This window comes from Tachypleus tridentatus, chromosome 6, assembly GCF_004210375.1.
Source record: "Tachypleus tridentatus isolate NWPU-2018 chromosome 6, ASM421037v1, whole genome shotgun sequence".
In the NCBI taxonomy this organism is placed as follows: Eukaryota; Metazoa; Arthropoda; class Merostomata; order Xiphosura; family Limulidae; genus Tachypleus; species Tachypleus tridentatus.
The window spans coordinates 14588994-14614303 of NC_134830.1; the positions used below are offsets into that span (position 1 = coordinate 14588994).

A 25310-nucleotide genomic window follows, 5' to 3' on the forward strand; every position below is an offset into this window, starting at 1 on the left:
TCCAGTTTAATAACATTTAGAAAAAAGTAGAATTCTTAAAAATCTGCAGAAAAAAAGGGAAAAAAATGCAGCACCATATTTCATAAAAACACTTTTAGTAACAACTGATGCTCTGTTACTAAAAGTAATAAGTTATAATAATATTATATTTTATGAACAATAGTGTAATATAACTTTATTACAAGTTATATCTTTAAATAAGTAAGATTTATTTTTAGAACAAGTGCAATGTTTTGATCACTGGTGCAATCATTTTCAAGTTCACAAGAATGATAGGACCAGTGATGCAAACAACTCACCTATTTATGAACAAATTTTAGTTACTGTAAAAAGTAACTACTTAAGAAGTAAACTCAAAATGAAACTAAGGTAATATAATGTATTACTTCTTTAAAAATTAATATTATTAAATTTTTAATTTTGATGTTATTTAATGCTACCAAACTATTTCTTGTTAATCACTTGATGATGCTAACAAATGTACTTATTACCCCCTATCTCTTGTTTTGGTTTAATTTATTTAAAATCGTAACTTAAAACAGTGACAAAAATGTCACTTCGTGGACAGAAATAATGGAATTATTCCAAGATTTTAAATCATTACAATATGCCAGGTAACAGAAAACTGCCTTTGAACAACCTAATACATGATTTACAGTCTTAAGATGAATGTCTGTGTCACATTTTGATTAATATACCATTGTAAATATTATGTCATAGGTTTTAGCAATACAGTTTGTGTGTCAAGTACAGGATATTATCATAAGCATTAACAGACCTTTGTAATGCTGTCTTACAGTATCTGATAATTGAAACAAGTTTTTTGGAGATAATGACAGAAAAACTTTCTTTTATTAGTATTAATGATAAGTACTTTTTGCAAATAATGTGCAATAGTAATATTATTATTTTTCAGTGTTAAGTAATATCATACGAACGTTAACAGTACTAGTAGTAACACTGCCTACAAGTACTTCATAAAGTTTTCTTTTGAATGTTGTGACATTTGATATATGTGGTAAGCCTAACCCAATAAATGTTAATTTCGTATTAGACGGACGTTCTTAAATCAATTTGGAAACACGACAGAAAGGGTTGAAACTGACTTTGTCCCTTCCGTCTGAGAGTATCAGTGACAGCAATAACATTATGTCTAAGTTATTATTTAGTATTCTTTATTTTAATATTCCACGTTACTAATCACATACTACTGTGTACGAAGTATGTAACTGCGAAATGTGTACAAGTTTTAACGTTAAGTCGTATGTTTTTCTCTTTCAATTTCATTCAGTACCGACCAAGATTATGAAAACCTTCTCATATGAATAAAAAAAAATTACTTGCTAATATTGAGTTCCAAACAAAACAATTATCAAACGTATTATTTGCTAAATATTTACTTTTCTGTAGTGCACAAAAACTCCAAAATTGACCTAAGTACCAGTCACAGTCAGTTAACTTATGAACTTGTGATGGTAAGATAAACATTGCTGTTGTTAGTAATACCATTGGAACACAAAGTATTACTGTAATACAATTAGCAAAAACTTCAGTGATTACCTCATTTAATAAGTCTTCTTTCAGAAAACCACCATGCGCATGAAGATGATTATGACCAAACCTATTTGCCATGTTGGATAAACTACATGTACAACTATGCTCTTTAACTTAAGCTCACTATTATAACGTCCTAGTAGTAGTAAAATAGACGATGACTATTAGACTCCCAATTTTGTGTTCCGTTACCGCCTTTTGATATAAAATATATATTTCACAATATAATCAATACATATTAATTAACAGATACATAAAATAGCTTTTAATTCGCTTTAGGATTATAGATAATAAGTCCTGTAGTTTTAAAAACATACACGGCGATTACTATAAAGTGTTTAGACCGTAACCAAACATATTTATTAACAAAAATAAGTGAGTAGCATATAGGCAAACAAAAAAATATGCATATTAATAATAACTAAATAACAAGATATTGAAGATTAGGAAAATTTGAGCAAAATAACTGAAGATAAAATGTTGAGTTTCAAATAAATGTAATTTTCCGTATGAATGAAAAAGGGAAAATGTTACATACATAAACAAAAAAAAAATTAGCTTAGATCCCTAAAAGTACATCAAATTTTCTAGGTATGTAGAGAATGGTAATTTGTTAAAGGTTATTTAAACTAATAACAAAAATAAATAAATATTTGTTAAGCGAAACAAGACTGTGAAAGTTTATAAACTCAAACATGATATTTGACTTGGAGGTAGCTTTATAAAATCTGGATAAATAGTTTTGGTTTCATTCCTGTTACCGCAAAATCGTGCTCCATGTCTTACATTCATGGTAGCAAGTCCCTCCGTTCTCTGAAGGAAGTACAAAAGTTAGCTGTGGGTGTTCGTACGTGTGTATGAAAATAAACAACTTAAGCAAGGAGAAAGAGGGTTAATAATCATACTAGCCCTTCTAGAAATTATAATAAGAATCTCATTATACAGAAAATGTAGATGGCTTATGTATATATTATGCAAACATACATACTATTTTCTAACTCCTATTTAACTAAAGTTAATCTAAAATTTGTCAACATTTTCATGCATACACAAGTGTATAGTGAACAATGAAGTGGCTAAGTTTCTCTTTCTCTAGTTGCATACTGTTATGTGTTATGCTTTTTTGACTCCACGTGCACCTTCTGATGGGAAAGATCGTTGTAAAGTAAGTCATACTGTATGAAAGTACACAGCGATATTTATCACTGATGGATCAGATGAGATCTTGAGAATATAATCTCCCTTATAGTTTGACTTTGAACAAGGAAATAGATAAGTTTCTCTTTCTCTAGTTGCATACTTTTATGTGTTATCCCTTTTTGACACAACGTGCACCTTCTGATGGGAAAGATCGTTGTAAAGTAAGTCATACTGTATGAAAGTACACAGCGATATTTATCACTGGTGGATCAGATGAGATCTTGAGAATATAATCTCCCTTATAGTTTGACTTTGAACAAGGAAATAGATAAGTTTCTCTTTCTCTAGTTGCATACTTTTATGTGTTATCCCTTTTTGACACAACGTGCACCTTCTGATGGGAAAGATCGTTGTAAAGTAAGTCATACTGTATGAAAGTACACAGCGATATTTATCACTGGTGGATCAGATGAGATCTTGAGGATATAGTCTCCCTTATTTTCCTATTGGAACGGTGTATGGTATTTTCAGACGAAATAAATGTATTCATAGAGCAGTGAGATACTGCAAAGTAATGCTAGTTATCTTATTAACTGCGTCGTGATGTTAAACGGAATAATAAAAATGGGCACAAAGTAAAATACAAAATGAAAAAAATATTTATTACAACATTAAACCAAACAGAGTGTGTCTGTATTTGTTTTATGGTTCAATGAGCTGATTTTGTTTTTTGTTATGAATCTTATATATTCAACTGCTCAAGTTGATAAATCACGCATCAGATTGTTTAAATCGAATGTTCCACAGATTACAAGAAGCATAGTATTTACCAAAGAGTGTTTAGTACTAATGCTAGCTTTGTGAATATTCACGACATGGTCAGGTGATTAAGGCACTCGACTCGCAATCCGAGAGTCGCGGGTTCGAATCTCCATCATCTCAAACATACTCGCCCTTTCGGCCGTGGGGGAACGTTATAATGTTCACAATATAATCAATACATGTTAATTAACAGATACATAAAATAGCTTTTAATTCGCTTTAGGATTATAGATAATAAGTCCTGTAGTACTAAAAAACAAAACATTCGCAGCAAATGGTGAGAGATGATGTCTAACTGCTTTCCCTCTAGTCTTACACTGCTAAATTAGGGACGGCTAGCGCAGATAACCCTCATGTAGCTTTGCGCGAAATTCAAACCAAATAATGTATGAGAGGTCACAACCTGAGTTGAATAGAATTATAATGTCTATGTGTACAATACCATGTTTTGTTTGGTTAGTACAGATTTACACCAACTCTCAGAAGATCATTCTTAGAGGTTTCTCAACTAAGGTAATGGCACTGTCTTTTGTACACACATATTTATAATTCTTTATTGTTTTTGTAGTTCTTGTGACAAAAAAAACAAAAAACATCAACACCAACCTTGCCATTTGTATTGGCCCTATACAATTGCTACTGAAGGAGATTTTAGAACATGTAATGTTTGAAAGACTTCACATCCTAAATTATCTAACATGTTTGAATAGCCATTCATCTACGGCAACCATCACAAAAGAACGAAAGAAAATTGGTGAATACTAACACAATTCTTCCCTCTTCTGAGAATGAAAGAAATGAGCGAGCGGTGAGAAATCTAATGCATAGAACTAAATTTGATATGATGCTCCAATGATACAGAATACCTGTGAAAAAAAAAAATAAGCAGGCCTAAGTACAGAAAACCAAAGACATATAAAATGGAGCTTGGAAAGTTTCTAATCACAAATATTTTAGAAATCCAGCTCCACCATAACAAGAACAATCCAGTTGAGACCAAGTACAAGAATATTCGTTTTTATTACATCTTTGGACAAAATCACAGAAGACCAACACAAGTTCAAGTTAGAATTACAAGCCTGGTAAGCAAACCCTTAGTGGACAAAAGAGAAAAATATACTGACTGAAATATTATACATGTTTATTTATACTCATCTAGAGTCCTAAATCACTGGCTGATTTTCACAAAACTAATTGAAAACAGAGTTTGTCTTTGTTACGTATCATAATTTGTCTCGGACGAGTCTCCGATTTATTATGTTACTTGTTAAGATTTCAAAGAGCTGGAAATTCTAATTTTAATTTAAGTTTCTTTAATGTTAATAATTGTCAAATTTATCATATTTTCCAACAAGATTGATACACACAATTTTCTTTTTCAACACAAACATATTCTGACATACAAAAACCAAAAAATAATAACAGTTATTAAAAATTTCAGTCTTATATCAGGTCTAGAACTGAATATTTTATCGACGGTCTGGGGCCACGACGAACGATTTTTTTTTTTTTTATGTTCATACACAGATACACATCACGTGACTGGAATGCTAGCTCTTTCCATTCTTGTTTGGCCTAACGCAGTTTACAAGCTTATATTTCACAAAAGAAGATATGTATTTAATGTTTACTGACAAATACTAACATCCGAAATTATTTCTCTAAGCTGAATGGTTCGTAATGTTCGAAACCTACAAGGCCAGGTGATTAAGACGCTCAACTCGTAATCTGAGGGTCGCGGGTTCGAATCCCCATCGCAACAAACATGCTTGCCCTTTCAGCTAGCTGTCCCTAATTTAGCAGTGTAAGACTAGAGAGAAGGCAGCTAGTCATCACCACCCACCGCTAACTCTTGGGCTACTCTTTCACCAACGAATAGTGATTGACCGTCACATTATAACGTCCCCACGACTGAAAAGGCGAGCATGTTTGGTGTGACAGGGATTTGAACCCGTGACCCTCAGATTATGAATCGAGTGCCTTAACCACCTAGCAACAAATAAGTAGCAAACCTTAAAGAAGAGGTAAGCTAAACCATCAGTACGTGAACTAGAAATTACAATTTTTTTACTAAACAATTTAAAAGAAACAACCTAATGAAATAACACGATACAACACTCATATATCAGAAATAGGATTATTTTGGTGAAAACAAAATATAACTTCGCTCAATTTAAATATAATAACCAGGTCCAGAAATGAAATCGAAGTTTTGCTAGAAGTAATGAAACAGTTTAAAGATGGAAAAGAAGAAACAAAAAATTAAATAAAAAATCTGTAAAATGAGAGGGTAAATTAAAAAAAAACACAAAAGAAAATTAAAATAATACAAAAATGAAAGAGATAAAAAATTAGAAGAATAATACTTAAAGAAAAATTAAAAACTAAAATAAATCTGATTAAAGACAAGTTCCACAGAGCTGTTGGGGAAGTATAGAAGGATTACAAAATAAGTATGAAGATTGTTGTTGTTGTTTTGAATTAAGCACAAAGCTACACAATGGGCTATCTGTGCTCTGCCCACTACGAGTATCGAAAACCCGGTTTTTAGCCTTATATGTCTGCAGACATATTGTTGAGCTTGGGGGACAAGTATGAAGGACACCAATAAAGTTTGGTTTGTTTGGAATTTTGCATAAAGCTATGTGAGGGCTATCTGTCCCTAATTTAACAGTGTAAGACTAAAGGGAAGGCAGCTAGTCATCACCATAGACCGCCAACTCTTTTACTAACGAATAGTGGGATAGACCATAACATTATAACGCCCCTACGGCTGAAAGGGTGAGCATGTTTGGAGTGAGGGTGATTCGAACCTGTGACCCTCAGATTACAAGTCGAGTGCCTTAACCACCTGGCCATGCCGGATCTCATCAATAAAGTACAGAAAGACTGTAACGACAGTCTATAAGACTACAAAAAATTCATCAAGGTAGCAAAGAACATCAGCAACAAGATTAAATAACTGGAAAACTAACTGTTAAATGCAAAGAACAAACCAGCAAACTTCTTGGTGCATCTGTCTAATAATTCATTCCATCTATTATAAAATATGGACTAAGAGAACATATCTTGTTTACACCTAATACCACTACTGTTGTGACATCTGTCACTGCAGGACCTTCCTGGGTCATCCCAGTCTTATTCCTACCAAATTCCTTTCCAGAATTTAGCTGGGGAACTCAAAATTATAAATATATAGTTAAAACCACATAGGGAACAAATATATCGAAATTAGAGAATAGGTTGAACAGATGCCAAGTTTATGTATATTTGTATTTAAAGAAGGATAATGTTTTGAGCTAGCGCTCTGTCAGATCGTACAGCTTGGAACAAAGGTGCATGCATTGAATTCAAAGCAATTATGCGCATAATATTTGGAATGTGGAACATGATACTAATGTGTAAAATTACATCTTTGACATAAAGACAGAATGGAATTAAAACGTTAACACAAAGTGAAAATATATAGTAAATAAAAGTATTCATTTAAACTAGTTGGTTGTAGATTAATCCAGTTTCTGGTCATTCTTTTCTGTGAATAATTGAAAAGTCCGTAACTGTATAGTTGTTGATGGTGAAATGTTTCTCTATAGGTATTTCTTGGTTTTGAGTTTAATATGGTTTAGATGTTCTTGTACTTTCTGTCCTATATATTTCAGTTTTACATTTTAATTGCAACCTGTTTTATTTTTTACATCTTGTAATATTTAGATAAAAGATGCAACACTTTTTACAGAAATTTCATGCTCAACATTCCAAACATTATGCACTCAATTTCTTTGAATTCTGCACATGTGCCTTTGTTGTAAGCTGTATGATTTAAAGAAGAATGCTAACTTGGGATGTCATCCTTTTTTGAACAGAAGCATACAAGAACTTGAATACTGTTCTACCCATTATTTAATTTCCAACTTAACAGGACTGTCTGATTGTGAAACCAAGAGACTATGGTGGAAAGGTACCATAGGAGGCATACCTGGAACAAGTCTAAATAATTTATGAAATGACCACATAGAATAGTGAACAATTTTATTATGCTGACCATTTAAAAATGCCAGCTTTAACAATACTAAGTAAACTTCGAACTGAGAGCCATAACAACCAGCAAGTCATCCAACAAGTTAAGAGTGACACACTAAAATGAAGTATCCAGAGCAAAGTTCCAAAACAGGATGTAATGTAAAGGTCTTAACAGAAATTGCAAAATATTTTGTCACTTGGATGATCCTCATGAAATGATGGATTCATTGGTATGTAACTATTTCCCAGATACCATAACAGACAAAATAGGACAATAAAGCTGAAGTAGAAGTTCATCTTTAAAAGAAGTTGTCTAGTTCATGATGAAACCTAAATGCATTAAAGTCACAGATAAACAACTAAAACACACCATCCAGAAGTTACGAGATCATCATACTGAGTATCATTGAAACATCAACACTCAACGTTGATAGTCAAGATGAACTGAAAAGGTAGTTAGACAACCAGCTACACAGAAAGGAGAAAATAAACAACATGGCAATCGATGTTTACAGAATGAGAGGAAGTTTTGCAATAAATTGTAGATATGGAATAACAAATCCTCCCAAATAAAGGAATTATTATTGACACACCACAGATTTCAAATTTTCAAGTAATGGCAGAAGGGCACATTTGAAAGATAATTATTTTTAATGTCTTAACAATTTGGTTCATAATACAAAGTGTAATTTCAAGACAATCATTGCATTAGTATAAAAAATTACTGTCATTCTTTTAAAATCATTAACAGAGAACTTTTTGAAATAAAGAATTCATTTTGTTTACACTAACACATTTAAAGAAACCTTATATAGTTTTAGTTATGAATTGATACTTTAAAATACATAATTAATTAAAAAAAAATTATCAGTGTGTTATTTCTATTCTAAATAAGCAGATCTGTTTACTTTATGAAGTTAATTTGGATAAAACAATTTAAGATTTTTAAATTATATTTTTTTTTGTGAAATGAAGAAATGACCATAACTAATTCTGTAATAAAAATTCACAACATATAAATAAAAATAAGTTTATTTTTAGCTGCAAATGAGCTTATACATACTGCTGAAAGTAGTAACAAAAGCTTAAAACCATTGTACAGAATGAATAAATTTACAAAATATGAGTAGAAATTGTCCATTATAACACCAATTGTACTCATACTGCTACTTTCACTCGGTAATATTAAATTCTGCACACAAATATAAACAATATGAACAGTTAGTTTAATATGAGAAAGGCTATCAAAAGTAGTACAAAAACACAATTCAGATCAGCAGCTAATGTACAATGCATGGATATTTGAGCCACTTTTTGTTTTGCATAGTGGGTCAAGGCATCCCAAATTATCTTACATTAACTCATAAACACTGTTATGAACGTAATTACAATACCTCAACTACCCGTGAAGTGAATCTCGCTTTTCATTTTTTGATAACACTTTTCTTCACATAACATAAAGTTTCAGTCATAATCTAATTTTCACATGGAAGTAAGATAAAACATATTGTACTAAAATCTATAAATAGTTTGCTCATCAGTTTCACTGGGTTTATATTTATAAATTCAGTTTCACCTATGGAAGAACCTAAGTCCACTTAAGTAAATTCAAGTCGTATTTACAACATGATACAGTGTAAACAACAGAGCTTATATTTAGAAATAGTTTACATTTCTTCGTGCTGCACATTAAAACAATTTTAAGAAAAATGAGATTGCAATTTAGTAGCACATTATCTATTAGCACATCATAGTTTATTTGTAATAACTGTGAATTCGAGTATCTTGGCACATAGAAGAAACCTGGGTAACTCTGATAAATGCATGATTGAGGTTTTTTTTCTTTCTGATCAATTTCCCTTTAGTTTAATCACAGCACTTTTTATGATAAAATGTAACTACTATCACAACCAGTGAGTGCACTTTAATAAATGGCTGTACTTGTCTGTGTACACCAATTTCACAAGAGACCAGATCATATGACCACATTAAACTGAGACCAACTTAGGAGGAGTCACACAATGATAGACATTTTATAACACAGCTTATACAGTGAAGTTTCATTTGCTTATAAACAAAGTATGAAGGTTACACCTGCACACCATACTCTGGATCAATTGTGTATTCAAATCGCTCCTGTAAGTTAGTTTTAGCTTCCTCACTGTTTTGTTTATTTGGTCCAGTAATAGATATAGTATCACCAGATGTTACACTTCCAGCATTTTCGCTTGAAGGTAGAGATGGGATGATGGTATTAACTTGTGTAAAGAAAACCATTTTGTCTCTGAAAGAATAAAAAAGTGTAATTATGAGACCAAGTTTAATTTCTAATTAATACACATAAAAATCTACCACTACAGAAAACCTTATTAATCTTCTATATACAGGTAGGTTAAAAGTGCTCATGTCATGACTTTTTTACAGTTACATTTAAAATTTAATTTTAATTACTGTATTATCAATGGTCAGTAAAACTGAGATCAAAATTTAGTCCATAATACACTTTTTCGTATTATACAAGTTTTAAATTATAATTTGAAAAAAGAAATATATAAATAATAAATTCTCAACCTTCACTTTGATATATCACAACACTTCTTTTCTCCAAATTGCCCAACTTTAGAATTTCTTTCCACTCCTATATTATTTTCTAAAATCCCAAGGATTTGCAGACTTACGTGTTATATATTTTCAAGTTTGTGTTTTGTTTGTTTTTGAATTTTGTGCAAAGCTACATGAGGGCTATCTGCACGAGCCATCCCTAATTTAGCAGTGTAAGACTAGAGGGAAGGCAGTTAGTCATCACCACCCACCACCGACTCTTTTACCAACGAATAATGAGATTGACCGTCACATTACAACACCTCCTCGGCTGAAAGGGCGAGCATGTTTGGTGCGATGGAGATTCGAACCCGCGACCCTTCCTTGGATTATGAGTCAAGTGCCTTAACCACCTGGCCATGCTGGGCCTATTTTCAAGCTAAAATAAGTTGTATGGCATAAATTTAAACTCGCATGTCATTACCCTTTTAGAACATGGGGTCTTAAACAAATTGATTATTCATATTCAACAGAAGGAATATATTTTAATTTACTGTTATTTCTTTTACAAAGCTCCCTTTCATGGTCATTTTTTAGTTATTTTGCATCTATTTCATAGTTTGCTATTGCAGAGATTACTTTGAAAAGATAAGGAAATTTTTTTAACACACGCATAATGTAGTTTGAAATCCAGTTAAATAAGAGTAATTTAAGTACATTGTATTTCGTTGCACGATAACATTTTGTGTTCTAAGGTGCACATGTAAAATAAATAAAGTTTAAAAACACCTCTGCAAGAAACAGGGTTTACTTTAATTAAGACTTTGAGAGCAAAAATGTACAAGACTTGCACGTAAGTATTAAATTTATTGTTGTGTTTCATGTATATTTTTCATTTAACATTATAAAAGTAACTAAGAGTAAAACTTAGATATATACTGGGAAAATATATGTAAAATTAAATAACACATTCTCAGTAGCACTGACATGTCTCATGAGTGCAGTGTGTCGTAATTTCACTGAATGTGTTGGCAATTTAATGCTGTGTTTAGAAAAGGTTTCCCCCATGTGATATAATTCATTCTGGTGCTAATATAACTTGGCACTCAATAAATCTCAGTGAATGGGAATTTGAATTGAATTAGTTTTAGCTGTAGGAATAAATTGTACATAATTGTCTGTAACAATATGTTTGTCATTCTAAAATGAAAAAAAGTAATTTAGTTTTATTCCATATTGTTTTTGTGATGGTTACAAGGTCAGTCAATGTTAAGGTAAGGAAAATAACACATAAAATATACTTTTATGAAAAAAACTTTTGATTTTCATTTACATTATTCTAAAGATCGGGCAAATGAAATCTTAAAAATTGCAAAAAGAAAAAGCACTTTTAATGAAATTTCCCTTGCACTCAGACTAGTAACAGTTTGAGTCAGATACTGATACCATAAATTCAATAACAAATTTCTAGTAATAACAATTAATTAGAAAATCTGAATTTTTAGGTATAATATTTATTAAATTTTGTGAAGACACAGTTACTATATCAAAACTTAAAGTACATATAGTTTCATGGTGGCTGCAAGGTTGGTCAAAATTATCAAATCCAAATAGAGAGGGAACATATAAGATAACATGTAGAAATATTCGTCATAAGCATCATTCTTTTAGTTTGTTGAAATGTATATAAACACTTATTATACAGACAACACACTTGCCTAAAGCTTGATATATCAGGTTGCTTTTTTCTATTTCTTCTAAGTTTATAGATTTCTTTAGATGACCTTTTTAGCCTCTTTTCTAGTTTTTTGTCTTCAGGACTATTTTTGCATGTCTAATTTGAATAAAAAAACAAGAAAATATTAACTTAGCTTTCCATGAAATTAAAAATACACTAAAGATCATCATCCCCCCCATCAATGCATAGTGCATTTTGCTAAAAAAAATGATACAAAAATATCAAAATACAATTAGAAAAAACCTTAAATTATTTATTAAAAGTAGTAGAAGTAAACTATGGTGTTGTTAACAAGTGACTCGTTTGTTTCTACTTTAAAACGTGCATCATTTACATATTTTATATACAAAGAAATGAGGTGTCATATTTAAACCAAAGTTTGCCAACCACACTTCTGACAACTTTATAAAAAAAATTTTGTTATAAAGAAAAAAATGTCTGAAGTTTCTATTAAAAAAACAACTTAAAATGAACTAAATTACCATAAATTTGTCAACAGTAGTAATTAGCTTAAATATGCTAATCACAGGAATTCACAATTAACAGAAATGGATTAAAAATAGCAAATGATACCTTTTGTACAGTTGTAGAGCTCAGGATTTATCAGTATTGGTGTGGCTGTCATAGATGCAGAACTAGAAGATGGTAGCTTTGCTATAGAAGGTTAAGACATACTAGACTTAAGACAACTGGGTGGAGATGTGATGTACAAAGAAGTTCTGACTGGCAAGCAGAAGAAAGAACTGCATAACCTACTGTGCTAGTACACAGATTGAGGCCATAACAGGTAAACATCCCAACCCTACTTCCAATTGAGGGGTGTCCCCTTGGTCTATCTAGTAGTAGTGGATTACACTGATTCAAAAGGAAACTATCCATATCAACTTCCCCAGTGGTTTGGGGCTGGGAGTGCAAGGGGTTTCCTCTCCACTAGAAGAAATGGGAAGAAGGAAGTTACAAAAACCAAAAAAAGAATCATTTCATCTACACAAGGTCTCACACTGATGGAATGTGCAATGAGTTTCTGCAAACAGGAAGACACAGTAGGTACTAGATAGGTCAGAAGACAAAAACCACCAAAGTACTGTCACTTTCTTTTAGATATGCACTACTGCTAACAATGTCTTGCAGAAAACCCCATCTAAACAGCAAGAATTGAGCAAGGGCAGATGACATACACTGTTATACCCTACTTGAAGTACATTTTAGAAAAGACAAGTACTCATTGTAAGGCAACACTGTTGTGGTGGATTCCACTATTGCCAGTATATTTATATAGACACACACACACATATTTTGTTTTCATAAAATCTGCAAGAAAAATGTAATATTCAATAACTAGTTTCTTTAGTCTCTCTGAAAGGCTGACATGTGTTGGAAGATGAAACCCAGAGGCAGAAGAAACTGAAATGTGGTACAAAGAACATGACACAAAGAGTGTAGGGATTGTCAGTGTCTAGTCTGAAGTATCACATCCACGGAATTTGATAGCCAAGTGAAAGAGAAACTGTTAAATATATACAACTGTTTTAATGCAAGTACAGTGAGAGTGTTAAATCTAGCTATTTTTAGAAGTGATATTTTATCACAGGGTTATTTATATAATTACATTGTGTCTTTCAGTTCTTGTAAAATGGCACTTGTTGTATTACTGTCATGTCACCAGAACCACATATGTTTTTCACGAGTATTACTACATCATATTATCCAGTAATGTGCATAAAGTTCTAGGACTCAGTTGGGATATTTATAAATATGCATCCAAAAATGTAATTCAAGTTAGACAAAGTTAGTAAGATAGATAAATAGCTCTAGACTGCATTAGTGTGTGTTTAGGTTGTAAAGAATGTACAGTGATGCTTTTTTAAATTGAAATTATCACCAACTATGTTGCAACAACAGGGCAAGGAGGATATTTTATTTTTTCAATTGTGCTCTAAAGTAACTGAATCAGCTTGTGTGGATTGTTATGAAAAGATACAATTATCTAAAGCTCTGGATACAACTGTGGTAATTAACTGTGTAATGAACATTTTTTTGTGTTTGTGTGTGCACGTCCAAGCATATATTTAACTTGTTTTAATATAATGTATCAAAACAAATGGACTGTGTGTCGTTTGTTTATTGTTGAAATTTATAACCACTAAGTCTTATAGAGCATGAAATAAGACAGATGAATCATGTAACCCAACTAGTAAAGGATACAATGAGACAAGTTACAAAAAGAATCCTTGAAATTGAAGCAATGCAACTGGGCAAAAGAGACAACAGGAGTCTGTATGACTGTACAGAAAAAAAATGGAAAGGAGAGCAACTGGAGTAACTATTCAATTATCAATAATAGCAGCCCACACCTTGGGAATAAAGTAGTAGTCTAGGAAGAAAATCAATGCCTTCCAGTCAAAAATATTAGAACAATGACTTCTACAAGTGAAAAGAAAGAAATTTATTGAAATGAAACAGGTTTGAGCCCTGAATGATAAAAAAAAAACTCCTAAGAGAAACCCACGAGACCACATGTCGAGAAAGTTAAAGTCTAAGCTTTCACAGAGCCAAAGATGTGGGTGGTTTCAGAAAGAATCCATCATGCACCCCACTAAAGGCTGGCCTTTCAGGAGTGGCAGACATCAGGAAGGGACAACAGGAAAAGAAACTCCCCAAAAGATCTGCATAAAAGGAACGGTATCAAATGGGGTTGTCTGAAAAAAAAAAGGAAGCAGTTGAGCTCTAAAAAGAAATGTGTCCAAATAAAGTAAATCTATGAAAGTGAACTGGGCATTGTATGAAGAAGTGACAGCATGAAGAACAGATTAATGCAACCATGTTATGGTAAGGTCAAGTTAGTGTTGCAGAGACCAAGAAGGAAAGGGTAAAGAGAATGGTTAGCTCGAAAGATGAGTAAGTGAAAGATGAAGAAGAGCAAATTGAGGGTAAGAGAAAAAAGAAATGGAAAAAAAAGAGAGTCAAAATATGAGGAAAAGGGACCCCTCAAAGTTGAAAGAAGAGACTCAATGAATAAGAGGATTAGAAAAGAGGACAAGCTAAACAACAGGTCACAGAAAATGAATCTTGGGTTCAGGGAGGATGTAACAACTATGAATCAACACAAAGCATTAAGTGAAAAATCTGCTAGAATGCTACAAACAGGTGAGGATGAAACATCTTATGACTCAAGATGGATGCAAGAAACTCACCCAAAAATGACAGAAAATAACTGGGGCAAAATAAATGTCACATACCTCAGTTATAAGATCATCTCATATGAACAGCTAGTCAAAGATAAGATAGGTTCAGTAGAAAGCATAAAGACAGTAAAAGCAGGCCAGTCTAGATCCAAAATGAGCCATCACATGATGTACAATGGTGACAATGCTACTTGCTATTTGAGTAGTTCCAGTTGCAATTGAAAGATATGAAAACATTCCTACAAAGAACATTTTGAAACTCGGGCTTTAAAAATGATAAGAGAAATTGTAAAACCATGAATGTAAATTCACTGAGGAAATTTATTCTATTTTAGTTTAGTTTGACGTGTCCATGATACATATGCCTTGGTAATTGTCATAATAATGAAAAATGTGAATAGGTATCGAAACCTGAACATTGGGTCCATAACGATAGGGAATAGTCCAGCCAAATAAATTATATCATAGATTCCAGGACATTTCCCAAGTTTTATAAATTGATTAAGAGAAGAAACCTCAATAATCATTATAATTTTCATCAGAAGTTCTAACTGAAATTAGTACAAATTTTCATCTTTCTCAAAAACAAGAAAAAGAACATTTCAAATGTCAACTAAAAGTTTGGAATAATAAATACAAAAATTTAAAAGGAAAAAAAAAATGAATCATTAGCATTGTTGAGGAAATATGAGCTTATGTTATACACAATGTGCTCATGAGAAGTAATGAGCATGGAGGATATGTCACCTTCTTATTAGTGAAAGGCTACATTTTAATACTGAATGCACCAAAGGAAAGCACATATGAATGTTTGAGTTTCATTCAAAGATCTGGTGTATGTGCAAATACGTTTTTGTCAGCAGCATGAGGTAGTTGTTATATTTTCATGGAGAAGCGAGAAAATTTTTTTATCAAACCTTTTTTCTATTTTAAGTTTTCATTGAAGAGGTAATTTTTAGATTACTTACCTCACTTACAGCACTTGACAATATTTGTTGAACCTGCTCATTTTCTACTAACCATGATGGTATAGCACCTCCACCTAATAAAAACAATTCAACATTAATAGGGCCAATAATTACTCAGTACTTAAAAAACATTTACCTGAAGCAGAAGATTCACTAAGTATACTAAAAAATATACTAGAGGTATTATTTAAATATAAACTTTAAATCATTAATGGTAAAGACAATATACTTCTTATCAATGAATCAAATTTTCTCAGTTATAAATAACAGTTAAAAAAGAATCATTTCACAATTAAACATAAAATTGGTTCCATGTAATTAGGAATTTTAAGACAAAGTAAAAATAAGAATTAAATAAAGCTGTAATAAACATGCACAATCAAGGTTTCACTTGTAATAATTATTAGTGTCCAAGCAGGTTCATTATACATATAAGAACTTGAGAAATTCCAATAAATTTGTTCTTTACATGTTGTCTTTGCTGATTCTAGTTGTTCTTTCATTTTACGTAGTCTGGAGAGCTCATCTTGTAGAAGTGTTAGTTGAGTACGAGATGCTTGAAGGTCTAAAGCCAGATCTATTGAAGTTCGTACATTGGTATTTTTTAATCCGCCTGAAGAGGGATGATGGTGCTTGGCACACACTGTGGTCATCTAGATAGTGGTGTCAAGAAGAGGTTATTGCTTCATGAATACTAAAACATTTCCAACTATTTATACAGCACAAAATTATAAAAAAGGTTATAGTTATATAATTATCAAATTTTATAAAATTTGAAAATGATTTTAGAACAAGATACTGAACCTAAGGCACTTTTGTAAACAATTTTTATATTGGCCAGTGAAGAGTTTGTGTAAATCAGAAAATAAAATATTACATTTTTTAATCAAGAGTAAAAAAGTATTTCTCCTGATATATTTCACTAAAACCTAAAGTAACAAGTATGGATTGTTTAACATTGTATTACACTGTTTTAACTTTTCATGTTAAACTATTCAAGACTCAGTTTACAGCCATTCCTAACTTTGAAATATTAAGACATATCTCTGACCAAATATGTGAAATGTCCATTACTCTTAAAGCAAACTCACTTTAAAGTACAGAGCACATTCTGTGAAAATATGAAACAAACCGTAAGCTCTCAAATTCACAGTCCCAATATGTTAACAATTCGACCACGCACAGCTCTTTTTAACATATCTCACGTTTCTTACGTACTAAACAAAACACATTTACGATTTAGAGAAAACCCTATTTATACAGTTCTTTAACATAAGGTCATCTACTTTGCTTAAAAGTTTCAAAAGTAAAATCACAAATGTAAAAAGAAGCAAAAAAAATCATTTGTGATTTTTACTTTTGAAATCATTTACGATTTAGAGAAAACCCTATTTATACAGTTCTTTAACATAAGGTCATCTACTTTGCTTAAAAGTTTCAAAAGTAAAATCACAAATGTAAAAAGAAGCAAAAAAAATCATTTGTGATTTTTACTTTTGAAATCATTTGTGTTTCACATGAGGTATGTAGACTTGTTTTCGAAAACTAATAAAACTATCCCAATGGTAAAAAAATATTAGCATCAACTGTCTCTGCAGAATAACAGTCTGCTATGTGCTTCTATTAACCATGCTTTTATTTCATTAACCATCAATTTTTTAAAAATATATTAAATTGTCCAAAACTAATTTTCAAAATTAATGGTAAGAAAGGTTTTAACATAAAATGTTTCTTTTCTAGTTTTGACTTTAAATTACTTTCACTAACCTTCTTCAGTCTGAGGCTCTGACGTCTGGCAGAATTTCGTTGGAAGGTAGCTCCTTTTTTGTACAGAGGCATAGAACTATCACTGTCACTTCTGTTTAACTAAAAGTAAAAATAGTTTTACATTACAGCAGTTGATGTATATGAAAAGCAGTTTTACATATACAGTTTCACACTACAGTAAACTGAAGACAGAATGAAAACAGAAGCAAATTACTGCTGTTTAAAAACTCAAAACCAAATACTTAAGTATCATTCTTTGTAACAGGAAAGATTTATTCTACAGAAGATAAGTTTGAGACAATGCAAGTGTTTCAAGTAATGCGAGATTAAGATGTTTGATATTAAATGTAATATAAATAGTCATACTTCTACTTTATAATCAGGCAAATATAAGTATTTAGTTACACTTCATCCACATTTATTCAGCACAAATGAATCATACTTACTCTACAAACATACTGGTGTTTGTTTACAGCAACACTGGGAGTAAATGTTTGGGATCGTTTGATGACGCTGGTACGCATTGCATCTTCAGTTTGCTTCTGTTTTCCACGAAAAGGGGTAAAAACACATTCTGTGTTGGTTTCTTTGTCACAGCATTCCACCTGCTGGTTTATTTTCTCACTTAAACACTCCTCACATATTTCCTCCTGTAGTAACTGAAGAAAAAAAGTAAAACACAAATAGCTAAATTAACTGTAAATTTTTTTCTTAAATTCTAAAAAACAAAATTGTCTAATTATATTTATTATGAAGGGATACTTTAAAATTTCTATTTAAAATTGTTTTCAAATACAACAGTCATCAAGTTATTTTAATATCCATTAAGTCACTTTTCTCAGTTATTTTGCTGTGTTGTTTCTTTTAAAATATAATCCCCATAACAATACAAAATTAATCAGTCACCTTTCTTTAATTTCTAGAATGACCTAAGGAAACTATAATTTGTTGTCCTAAATAGCTTAAAGCTCATAACAGGATACATCCTGCTTATACTTAATTTTACTGTTTTATTGCCCTTTTAACTATTTCAACTAATAATCCTGTCATATAAGTTGTAACTCACTTGATGAATGCCAAAGTCACATCACCATATTAAATAACATAAAGCATTAGCTGTTCACAGGCATACCTTGTGAAGAATTATTATTCATTATGCTAGATTATCTAACCCAATAAGTTCCTAACTTTTAAATTTAAGTTTCATTTGTAACAATAAATGAAGAATACACATGAAAAACAAAGCATACTTTGTCCTTCTGTTTTTACGATGTTGGTTGCCAAAGCAATTTAAGCCTACCTATTCTTTTATATATATACACTAATAGTATTAGTACACAAAATAATTTTTATTACTTTAATACTGCATCAAGGAACACAGAATAACAACATCCACCAAGTAAACAATGTTCTATAACTATCACAAACTGGCTTTATAACTATGATACAAAAGCCTTAAAATAATTCCCAAAGCTTCTCAATCAAAAGACCATGAAAGAAATGTTCAAAATAAAAACACGATGGACAACACCCTATACTGAAAATAGTGTAATGTATTATGAGATTTGGCATGTTAAAAACTTTGCTGACATATTGGTTATGAATAACATAGTATAAAACATCAAAAACAACTACTGCTAATTTGTGAAAGAGAGAATGTGATAGGTTGGCATGACAAATGAATCTAGTTTATCACTCTGTAAGCAAGCAAGATTGAAAGGTTATAAAAATTAGACTTTAATTTAGTAATATCTATATTATAGTAAGTAATTCATACTAGCAAAGATCAAGGATTTTAAAAATATTTCCTTATACAATTAAGACCTAAAAGTTTACATAATGTTAATATTTAACTTATTAACTATGTTTTAATACAAGTTTATTTGTATGGATATAAAAGTAATTAAATTTGATATTTAATTTTCTAAAAGGTCATGACATGTACACTTTGATCTACCTATAAAGTGTGGGTAGATTAGAATAAAACAATAACCCACCTTTAAAATCATGTCTTAAAATTTCATACTTGTGTTCTAAATGTTTAGATTAAGAATATTCCAGTTACAAATATTAGTAAGATTCAACTCATCTCTAAAAGTAATCTACAAATTACTTATTACAAATGGAACTGTATTTTAAACACTGACTTCTCATATAAATCAACAACTATCATTGCTAATGCACTATCAAAAATCATACCTCACATTTGTCCCCAGCATACTGAGACTCTTCAAAATCTGTTTCATCAGCAATGTTTCTACAGTTTTCCATGAGATCTTCCTCCTCATCATCACTTTCATCATCTTGTCCCATTAATAAATCATCATATTCCACAATACCGGGATCTTTCATGATAAAACAAATAGACATAAAAAATATTGTATTGATTTTCACTGTTAAAAAATGTTATGAGATTTGAACCTGTATTTTTAAGATGATTAACAGGTGACATATTCCCCATGTGGGATGTCATACAGATAGAAACTTACAAAGAAAGTAATATCTGTTTATTAAACATTCCTTAGTAATACTCTAAACTCTAGGCTACTCATTAAAATATTTTTTCTTTTGTTTACAAGTTTATTAATGTAGTTATGTTTTAGATACAACATTAAGTTCATTTGTGTTTTCATTTTATATGATAGTAACATTCACTGAAAAATAAGTTGATTTTTACAGAACCAGCTTTATCAGATGTTAAGCCTTGACACACCTTACATTAATTCTCACATTTCAGTAAAAACTCTATTTTAAAACATACTTCAGTTATTTTTATCTGAAAAATTAAGAACACATTAACACCTCGAATATATCTTTTCTTCAGCAAATAAATAAAAAAAACTTTTTTCTCTTAAGTTTATTAACTGACTTTTACATATTCCTTTTAATTTTAATTCAGCTCTTACTATGAAATTCTCTATTATGAGGCAGAAATTAGATCATTTGTGGTTTGCATGTTGAGTAGAAATTGAGATACTATTTCTCACACAAACTCTCATAGTCTTCATTATAACTTTCATCTGCTTTAGCTTATAAGACTTACTCAAACATTTGTAAAACTATGTATGAGACTACAGCTCTACAGACCACCTAAAATAAACACTCACATGTCATGATTATTTTACACTTCTTCTATATCTAGCATATGCTATTAAAATATTTGATAAAAGTAATGAAAAAAATGAAATTAGTTAAGAGTCATGGCAGAATTTCCTTCTATATAAATATTAAACTGAATAAATCCTCAAGTCAGTAGGTTTTTTCATAACATTTCTGAGGCCTAAAGAGCAGTTCTTCAAAAATTTCAGCAGTACTGAATAATTTCATCATAAAAGCATTTAAACATTCTTAATCAAAAAACAAATAAAAAGAAAACAAATGAAGCACCTCCCAATAATTAAAAAAAACACACAAAAACCTCCTTATGTAAGTCTCATACCTTGATTCCTGGTAAGTGTCGAAGTTTGTGATGAAATTATCGTTGATTCATCGCTACTTTCTTCTTTTAGAGTAAAAACCCGAGCATGTAAAGATTCTCCTAAGTCAACTCGTTCCTCTTCAGCTTTAGTAACAGCCTAACAATAAATGTATTTTATTCACCAAAGTAATAATTTCATATTTAGCAACTTCTCAAAATTAATAAGTAATGTAAGTCACTTGGAATTTGTCAAAATAAAGTGTTATGAGAAAATGTGAAAAGAGATTTCCAATGTACTCTCAAATGTGAAAACTAGAAGTCATAAAAATCTTAAATATATACCTTCTGATTTTTGTCATGAACTGCCTCTGGTTGCAGGAATCGAAAATTGAGCATATTGTACCACTTGGTAATGGTGATATCCGAGTTGAAGTCAGCAAGACTGACTTGGGCACCACCCTGCAATAATCGAAAATGTAAAATTAAGCAAAAATAAATAAAATATTCAGAGGCATTAGTTGTATTAGCAACTAGCGTACCAACACAAAAAATCTGGTTTTCAAGAAAATGATGAAAAAAACAGGAGTTTAGTGGCTAAGGGATCGTGAAAAAGAATCTTAAGTCCATTGATTTGATCACAACTTGGATACAATAATATTTAATAGTGTATCCTTCACATTTTATAATCTTAAATATAAATAAATGGTTCAGAATCAACTGAGCAATAGCAACACTCAATTTGTAGACAAAATTACTGATCGACAGACAACCTATTTGCTGACAATAATATCACTTGCTGAATTTTAACAGTATTTTAAATATACTGGTAGTATTGCTGATAGTAGGTTAGGCAAATGTTATGGCTATTGAAGTAAAATAATTAGCTCAACTCTTTGGCAAGGCTGTAGCTATTTTACTGTATAAATCATTATTGCATCATTTTTAGTTTTTGCTATAAGGCATCTATGATACATTAAATTTCAATATTTTTTATATTCTTTTCATATTCAGTTCATTTTTGGAAAAAAATTCAATACTTCACAAATATGTTTCTCCCTATCATATCACTGTATTTTGTATTTATTTTGAAAATGCAACAAAGTACTCACACTTAAATCTGATGAATGTATTTACCTAAGTAAATGTAAATATAATAACAAATCCATCTCATGCAAAAATTGTCAACAAGTTAATTTTTTGACTACTTGCATTTTAACAACTTGTCCAGTTGATGACCTGTTTTTTCACATAATTTGCTGTCACCCAGACATAAACAAACCTAAATAAATTATACATTTTATACCCCTTTGAATACGTAATGCTAATGTTAGTTTTTATATTTTTAGGGTAATAAAATTAAATTAAAAAAAACCTACAAAGAAGTATTTTAAGTTTTTAAATATTTAAGCAATTATTTCCTAAAATAAACAAATCATTCATTCCAAACAATTCATTTAAAAAATTAATTCACATTTATTATTTCAGATGAAAAAATAGAAATCCTTTTTAAATACAATAAACATTTTAACCAAACAATTTTTATCTGATTATTTCCACTTATTTTTATCCTTGTCATCTTTTCCTCTACTAATAAATTATGTTTTTGTTTTTTGTTTTTTAATTTTCCACAAAGGTACTCAACCAAAATCAATAAATGGAATTATATATTAATATTCTTATCATACTCTTGGACTACTCTTTTACCAATGAATAGTGGGTTTCACCCTTAATTTATAATGTATCCACAGCAAAAAAGGTAAACATGTTTGGTGCGACAGGAATTTGAACCCACAACCCTTGGATTACAAGTTGAACACCTTAACCCACCTGGCCATGCCGGGCCAACAATGGATTGTGATCCAAGTGTGTTTTTTTCCATTTTTTTAACTTACATTTAGTGTGAAAGATAATTTCAAAATTGTTCAAAGTGTAAGGGAAGCATGAAATTGTATACATACAGATTCTTATATGAAGCTTAATTACAAATAAGACTGGTCACAAGTCTAGCACTATAAGCAACCATTTCTTTTTCCAACATAGCAGACCTTAAAAATTGGCATTACTCAAAGACATGCTTCAAATGTCTTTAGAAATATCATCTAAATTCTTAAAAATTGGCAAACTTATAGATTTGTATATGAAGATTCACTTAAAAGCAAAACTTATTGTGTAGATTTTCCCAAACAGTTACAATATTATATTCTAATATGGTCACCATCAAAAATCAGTTTGTGTTAAAGTGTTTTAACCACCACAGAAATGCCATTTTAATACCTAAAACTGCATTTTTCAGGTTAGAGAGTTTGATATTAGCAATTCATTTAGCATACGAAGTTTCCTAGTTTCAATATGGCTGTTAGTTAAGGTACAAAACACTCTACAATACAATCATTATAAAATAACGTTTAGGGACAACAAGGGATCTACTGCCCATCTAGATTGTCCTATCCTCTAAACTATTAATTAAAAAATAAAAACCCTCAAAGCCAGCCCTTATCATTCACATAGCTTTCAAGCTTTCTCTTACATGCACTTAAATTTACAGCCTCCACAACATGTGAAGGCAACCCATTCCAAAGGTCAATCACCCTCTTAGAAAAAATAAAACTGTTTTAGCTGAAGATGACTGCCACCCTGCTAAAATTTGTGTGTTTCTTTGTCCTGCTATTCTCACCATTAAGTACAAAAAAGTATGATGCATCAACACTTTCAATTCCCTTCATAATCTTAAACACCTCCAGATTCCTTCAAACACTTCTTTTTATAAGAGACAAGAATTTCAGAGATCTCAACCTAGTAAACCCTCTTCTGAACCTTCTCCATTTCAATGTGTTTCCTAAAGTAAGGAGCCCAAGACTGATACTTCAGAACATAGCACCATGGAACTATACAATGAAATTATAACCTCTTTAGACTTATATTTAATATTTCTGTAACTACAACCTAAAATCTTATTTGTCGTAACACTAGCAACATCACACTTTATACGATTTAATAGACTGATCAACCATGTATCTCAGAATGGCTGGTATGGGTATTAACACTTTTACTGATAAAGAGAGGACAATATTTTGACCAACCATTACACCAAGATCCATTTCCTTCATGATACTGTTAAAGTTATTCCCATCCAAATTATATGAATAAAAGAAATTACAATAATCTATGGAACATGAAAGAATGTCACTTGACAGCCTCTGCTAAAGTTGTCCACAAAGGTGTTCAGCTTGTGTCCACTTGCTTCCAATTCCATTCACCTGAAGTTGGTACATCCTGTTCAAGAGCAGTTTGCCTTGGAGGGAAGTTTCCTCTTGCTCTTGTTCCTTGGTTAAGAGTTCTTGGTTGGCCTGGTTCACATCACTAATGGGGCAAGTGCAGCTGTACATTAACATAGTGAAACATTTTGTTAATGCATGACCATCCTCCTTGATTTCTTGTTATGTTTCTGAAAAGTTTGCAAAGTCTGTAATCACACTAAGGTATGTCTCCATGTCTCAAATGCAATTTTCTTTCCTCATTCAAAATATGGCACAGTACTGAAGCCCATGAATGCATAAAATAATGTTAGAGACTTGCATGTGCTTAGAACACAATCATTTGTAATACTGTCTTCAAGGATATACGAGACATTTTTGGTAATTCCCAAAGCAATCCATAATTCCTGGATGTATAACTTGTGCACAATGGCTATTTCCAAAACAACAATATTGATGTCCACTGCAAGTGATACATGGGGGAAGATACATTCAGATCTTCCTTAAGTTACTTACTTTAGTATTAGTACTATCTGGTGCCCTTTTAAATGTGTTTAACATGTTATTTTAACGGTTTCAAATTAAGCTTATTATTCAAAATGTAGAAATAATCAAATAGTTAAAACTTAAATAAAAATAGTTATTTTTATTTTCAATAAAGAAAACTTCAGATAATTTTTTTATTCTGCCCAACATTTTGGCTTATACCATTTGAAGGGTCTTTGAACATCACAAGTTTGGACAACGATTTTGAAGTATAGTAAACAAATATAAAATACACAAATGGAACAGTGCACAGTGAAGCATACCAAACAAGTATTGTTAAACAGGTTAGAGTGGTTCTCTTTGGTCACTGATGCAAACTTTAAAGTGCAATAACATTTTGTTTTTGATTTTGCCATT

General features: G+C 31.1%; 2 protein-coding genes across 6 annotated transcripts in view; both read right to left on the reverse strand.

Moving 5' to 3' along the window:
- The window catches only part of LOC143251966 (E3 ubiquitin ligase Rnf121-like), a 57558-nt gene extending 55637 nt beyond the window's left edge, over positions 1–1921 (reverse strand). The window contains 1 exon segment of the mRNA XM_076503378.1: positions 1561–1921. Within this exon segment, the coding sequence (XP_076359493.1) occupies positions 1561–1632 (72 nt within the window). The 5' untranslated portion in view covers positions 1633–1921.
- Positions 1922–8550: 6629 nt separating this feature from the next.
- LOC143251967 (protein kibra-like) overlaps positions 8551–25310 on the reverse strand; it is a 36658-nt gene continuing 19898 nt past the window's right edge. For 3 of the 5 annotated variants that reach the window (XM_076503381.1, XM_076503379.1, XM_076503383.1), the window contains 9 exons: positions 21496–21612; positions 21175–21310; positions 19935–20080; positions 18182–18394; positions 17736–17834; positions 16438–16621; positions 15969–16042; positions 11796–11911; positions 8551–9820 (listed from right to left, as the gene is read on the reverse strand). In XM_076503381.1, coding sequence (XP_076359496.1) covers positions 9625–9820; positions 11796–11911; positions 15969–16042; positions 16438–16621; positions 17736–17834; positions 18182–18394; positions 19935–20080; positions 21175–21310; positions 21496–21612 — 1281 coding nt within the window. In that variant the 3' untranslated portion in view covers positions 8551–9624. Of the gene's footprint in view, positions 9821–11795; positions 11912–12353; positions 12746–15968; positions 16043–16437; positions 16622–17735; positions 17835–18181; positions 18395–19934; positions 20081–21174; positions 21311–21495; positions 21613–25310 lie in introns of those variants that run through there. The other 2 variants (XM_076503382.1, XM_076503380.1) reach the window with 2 other exon arrangements.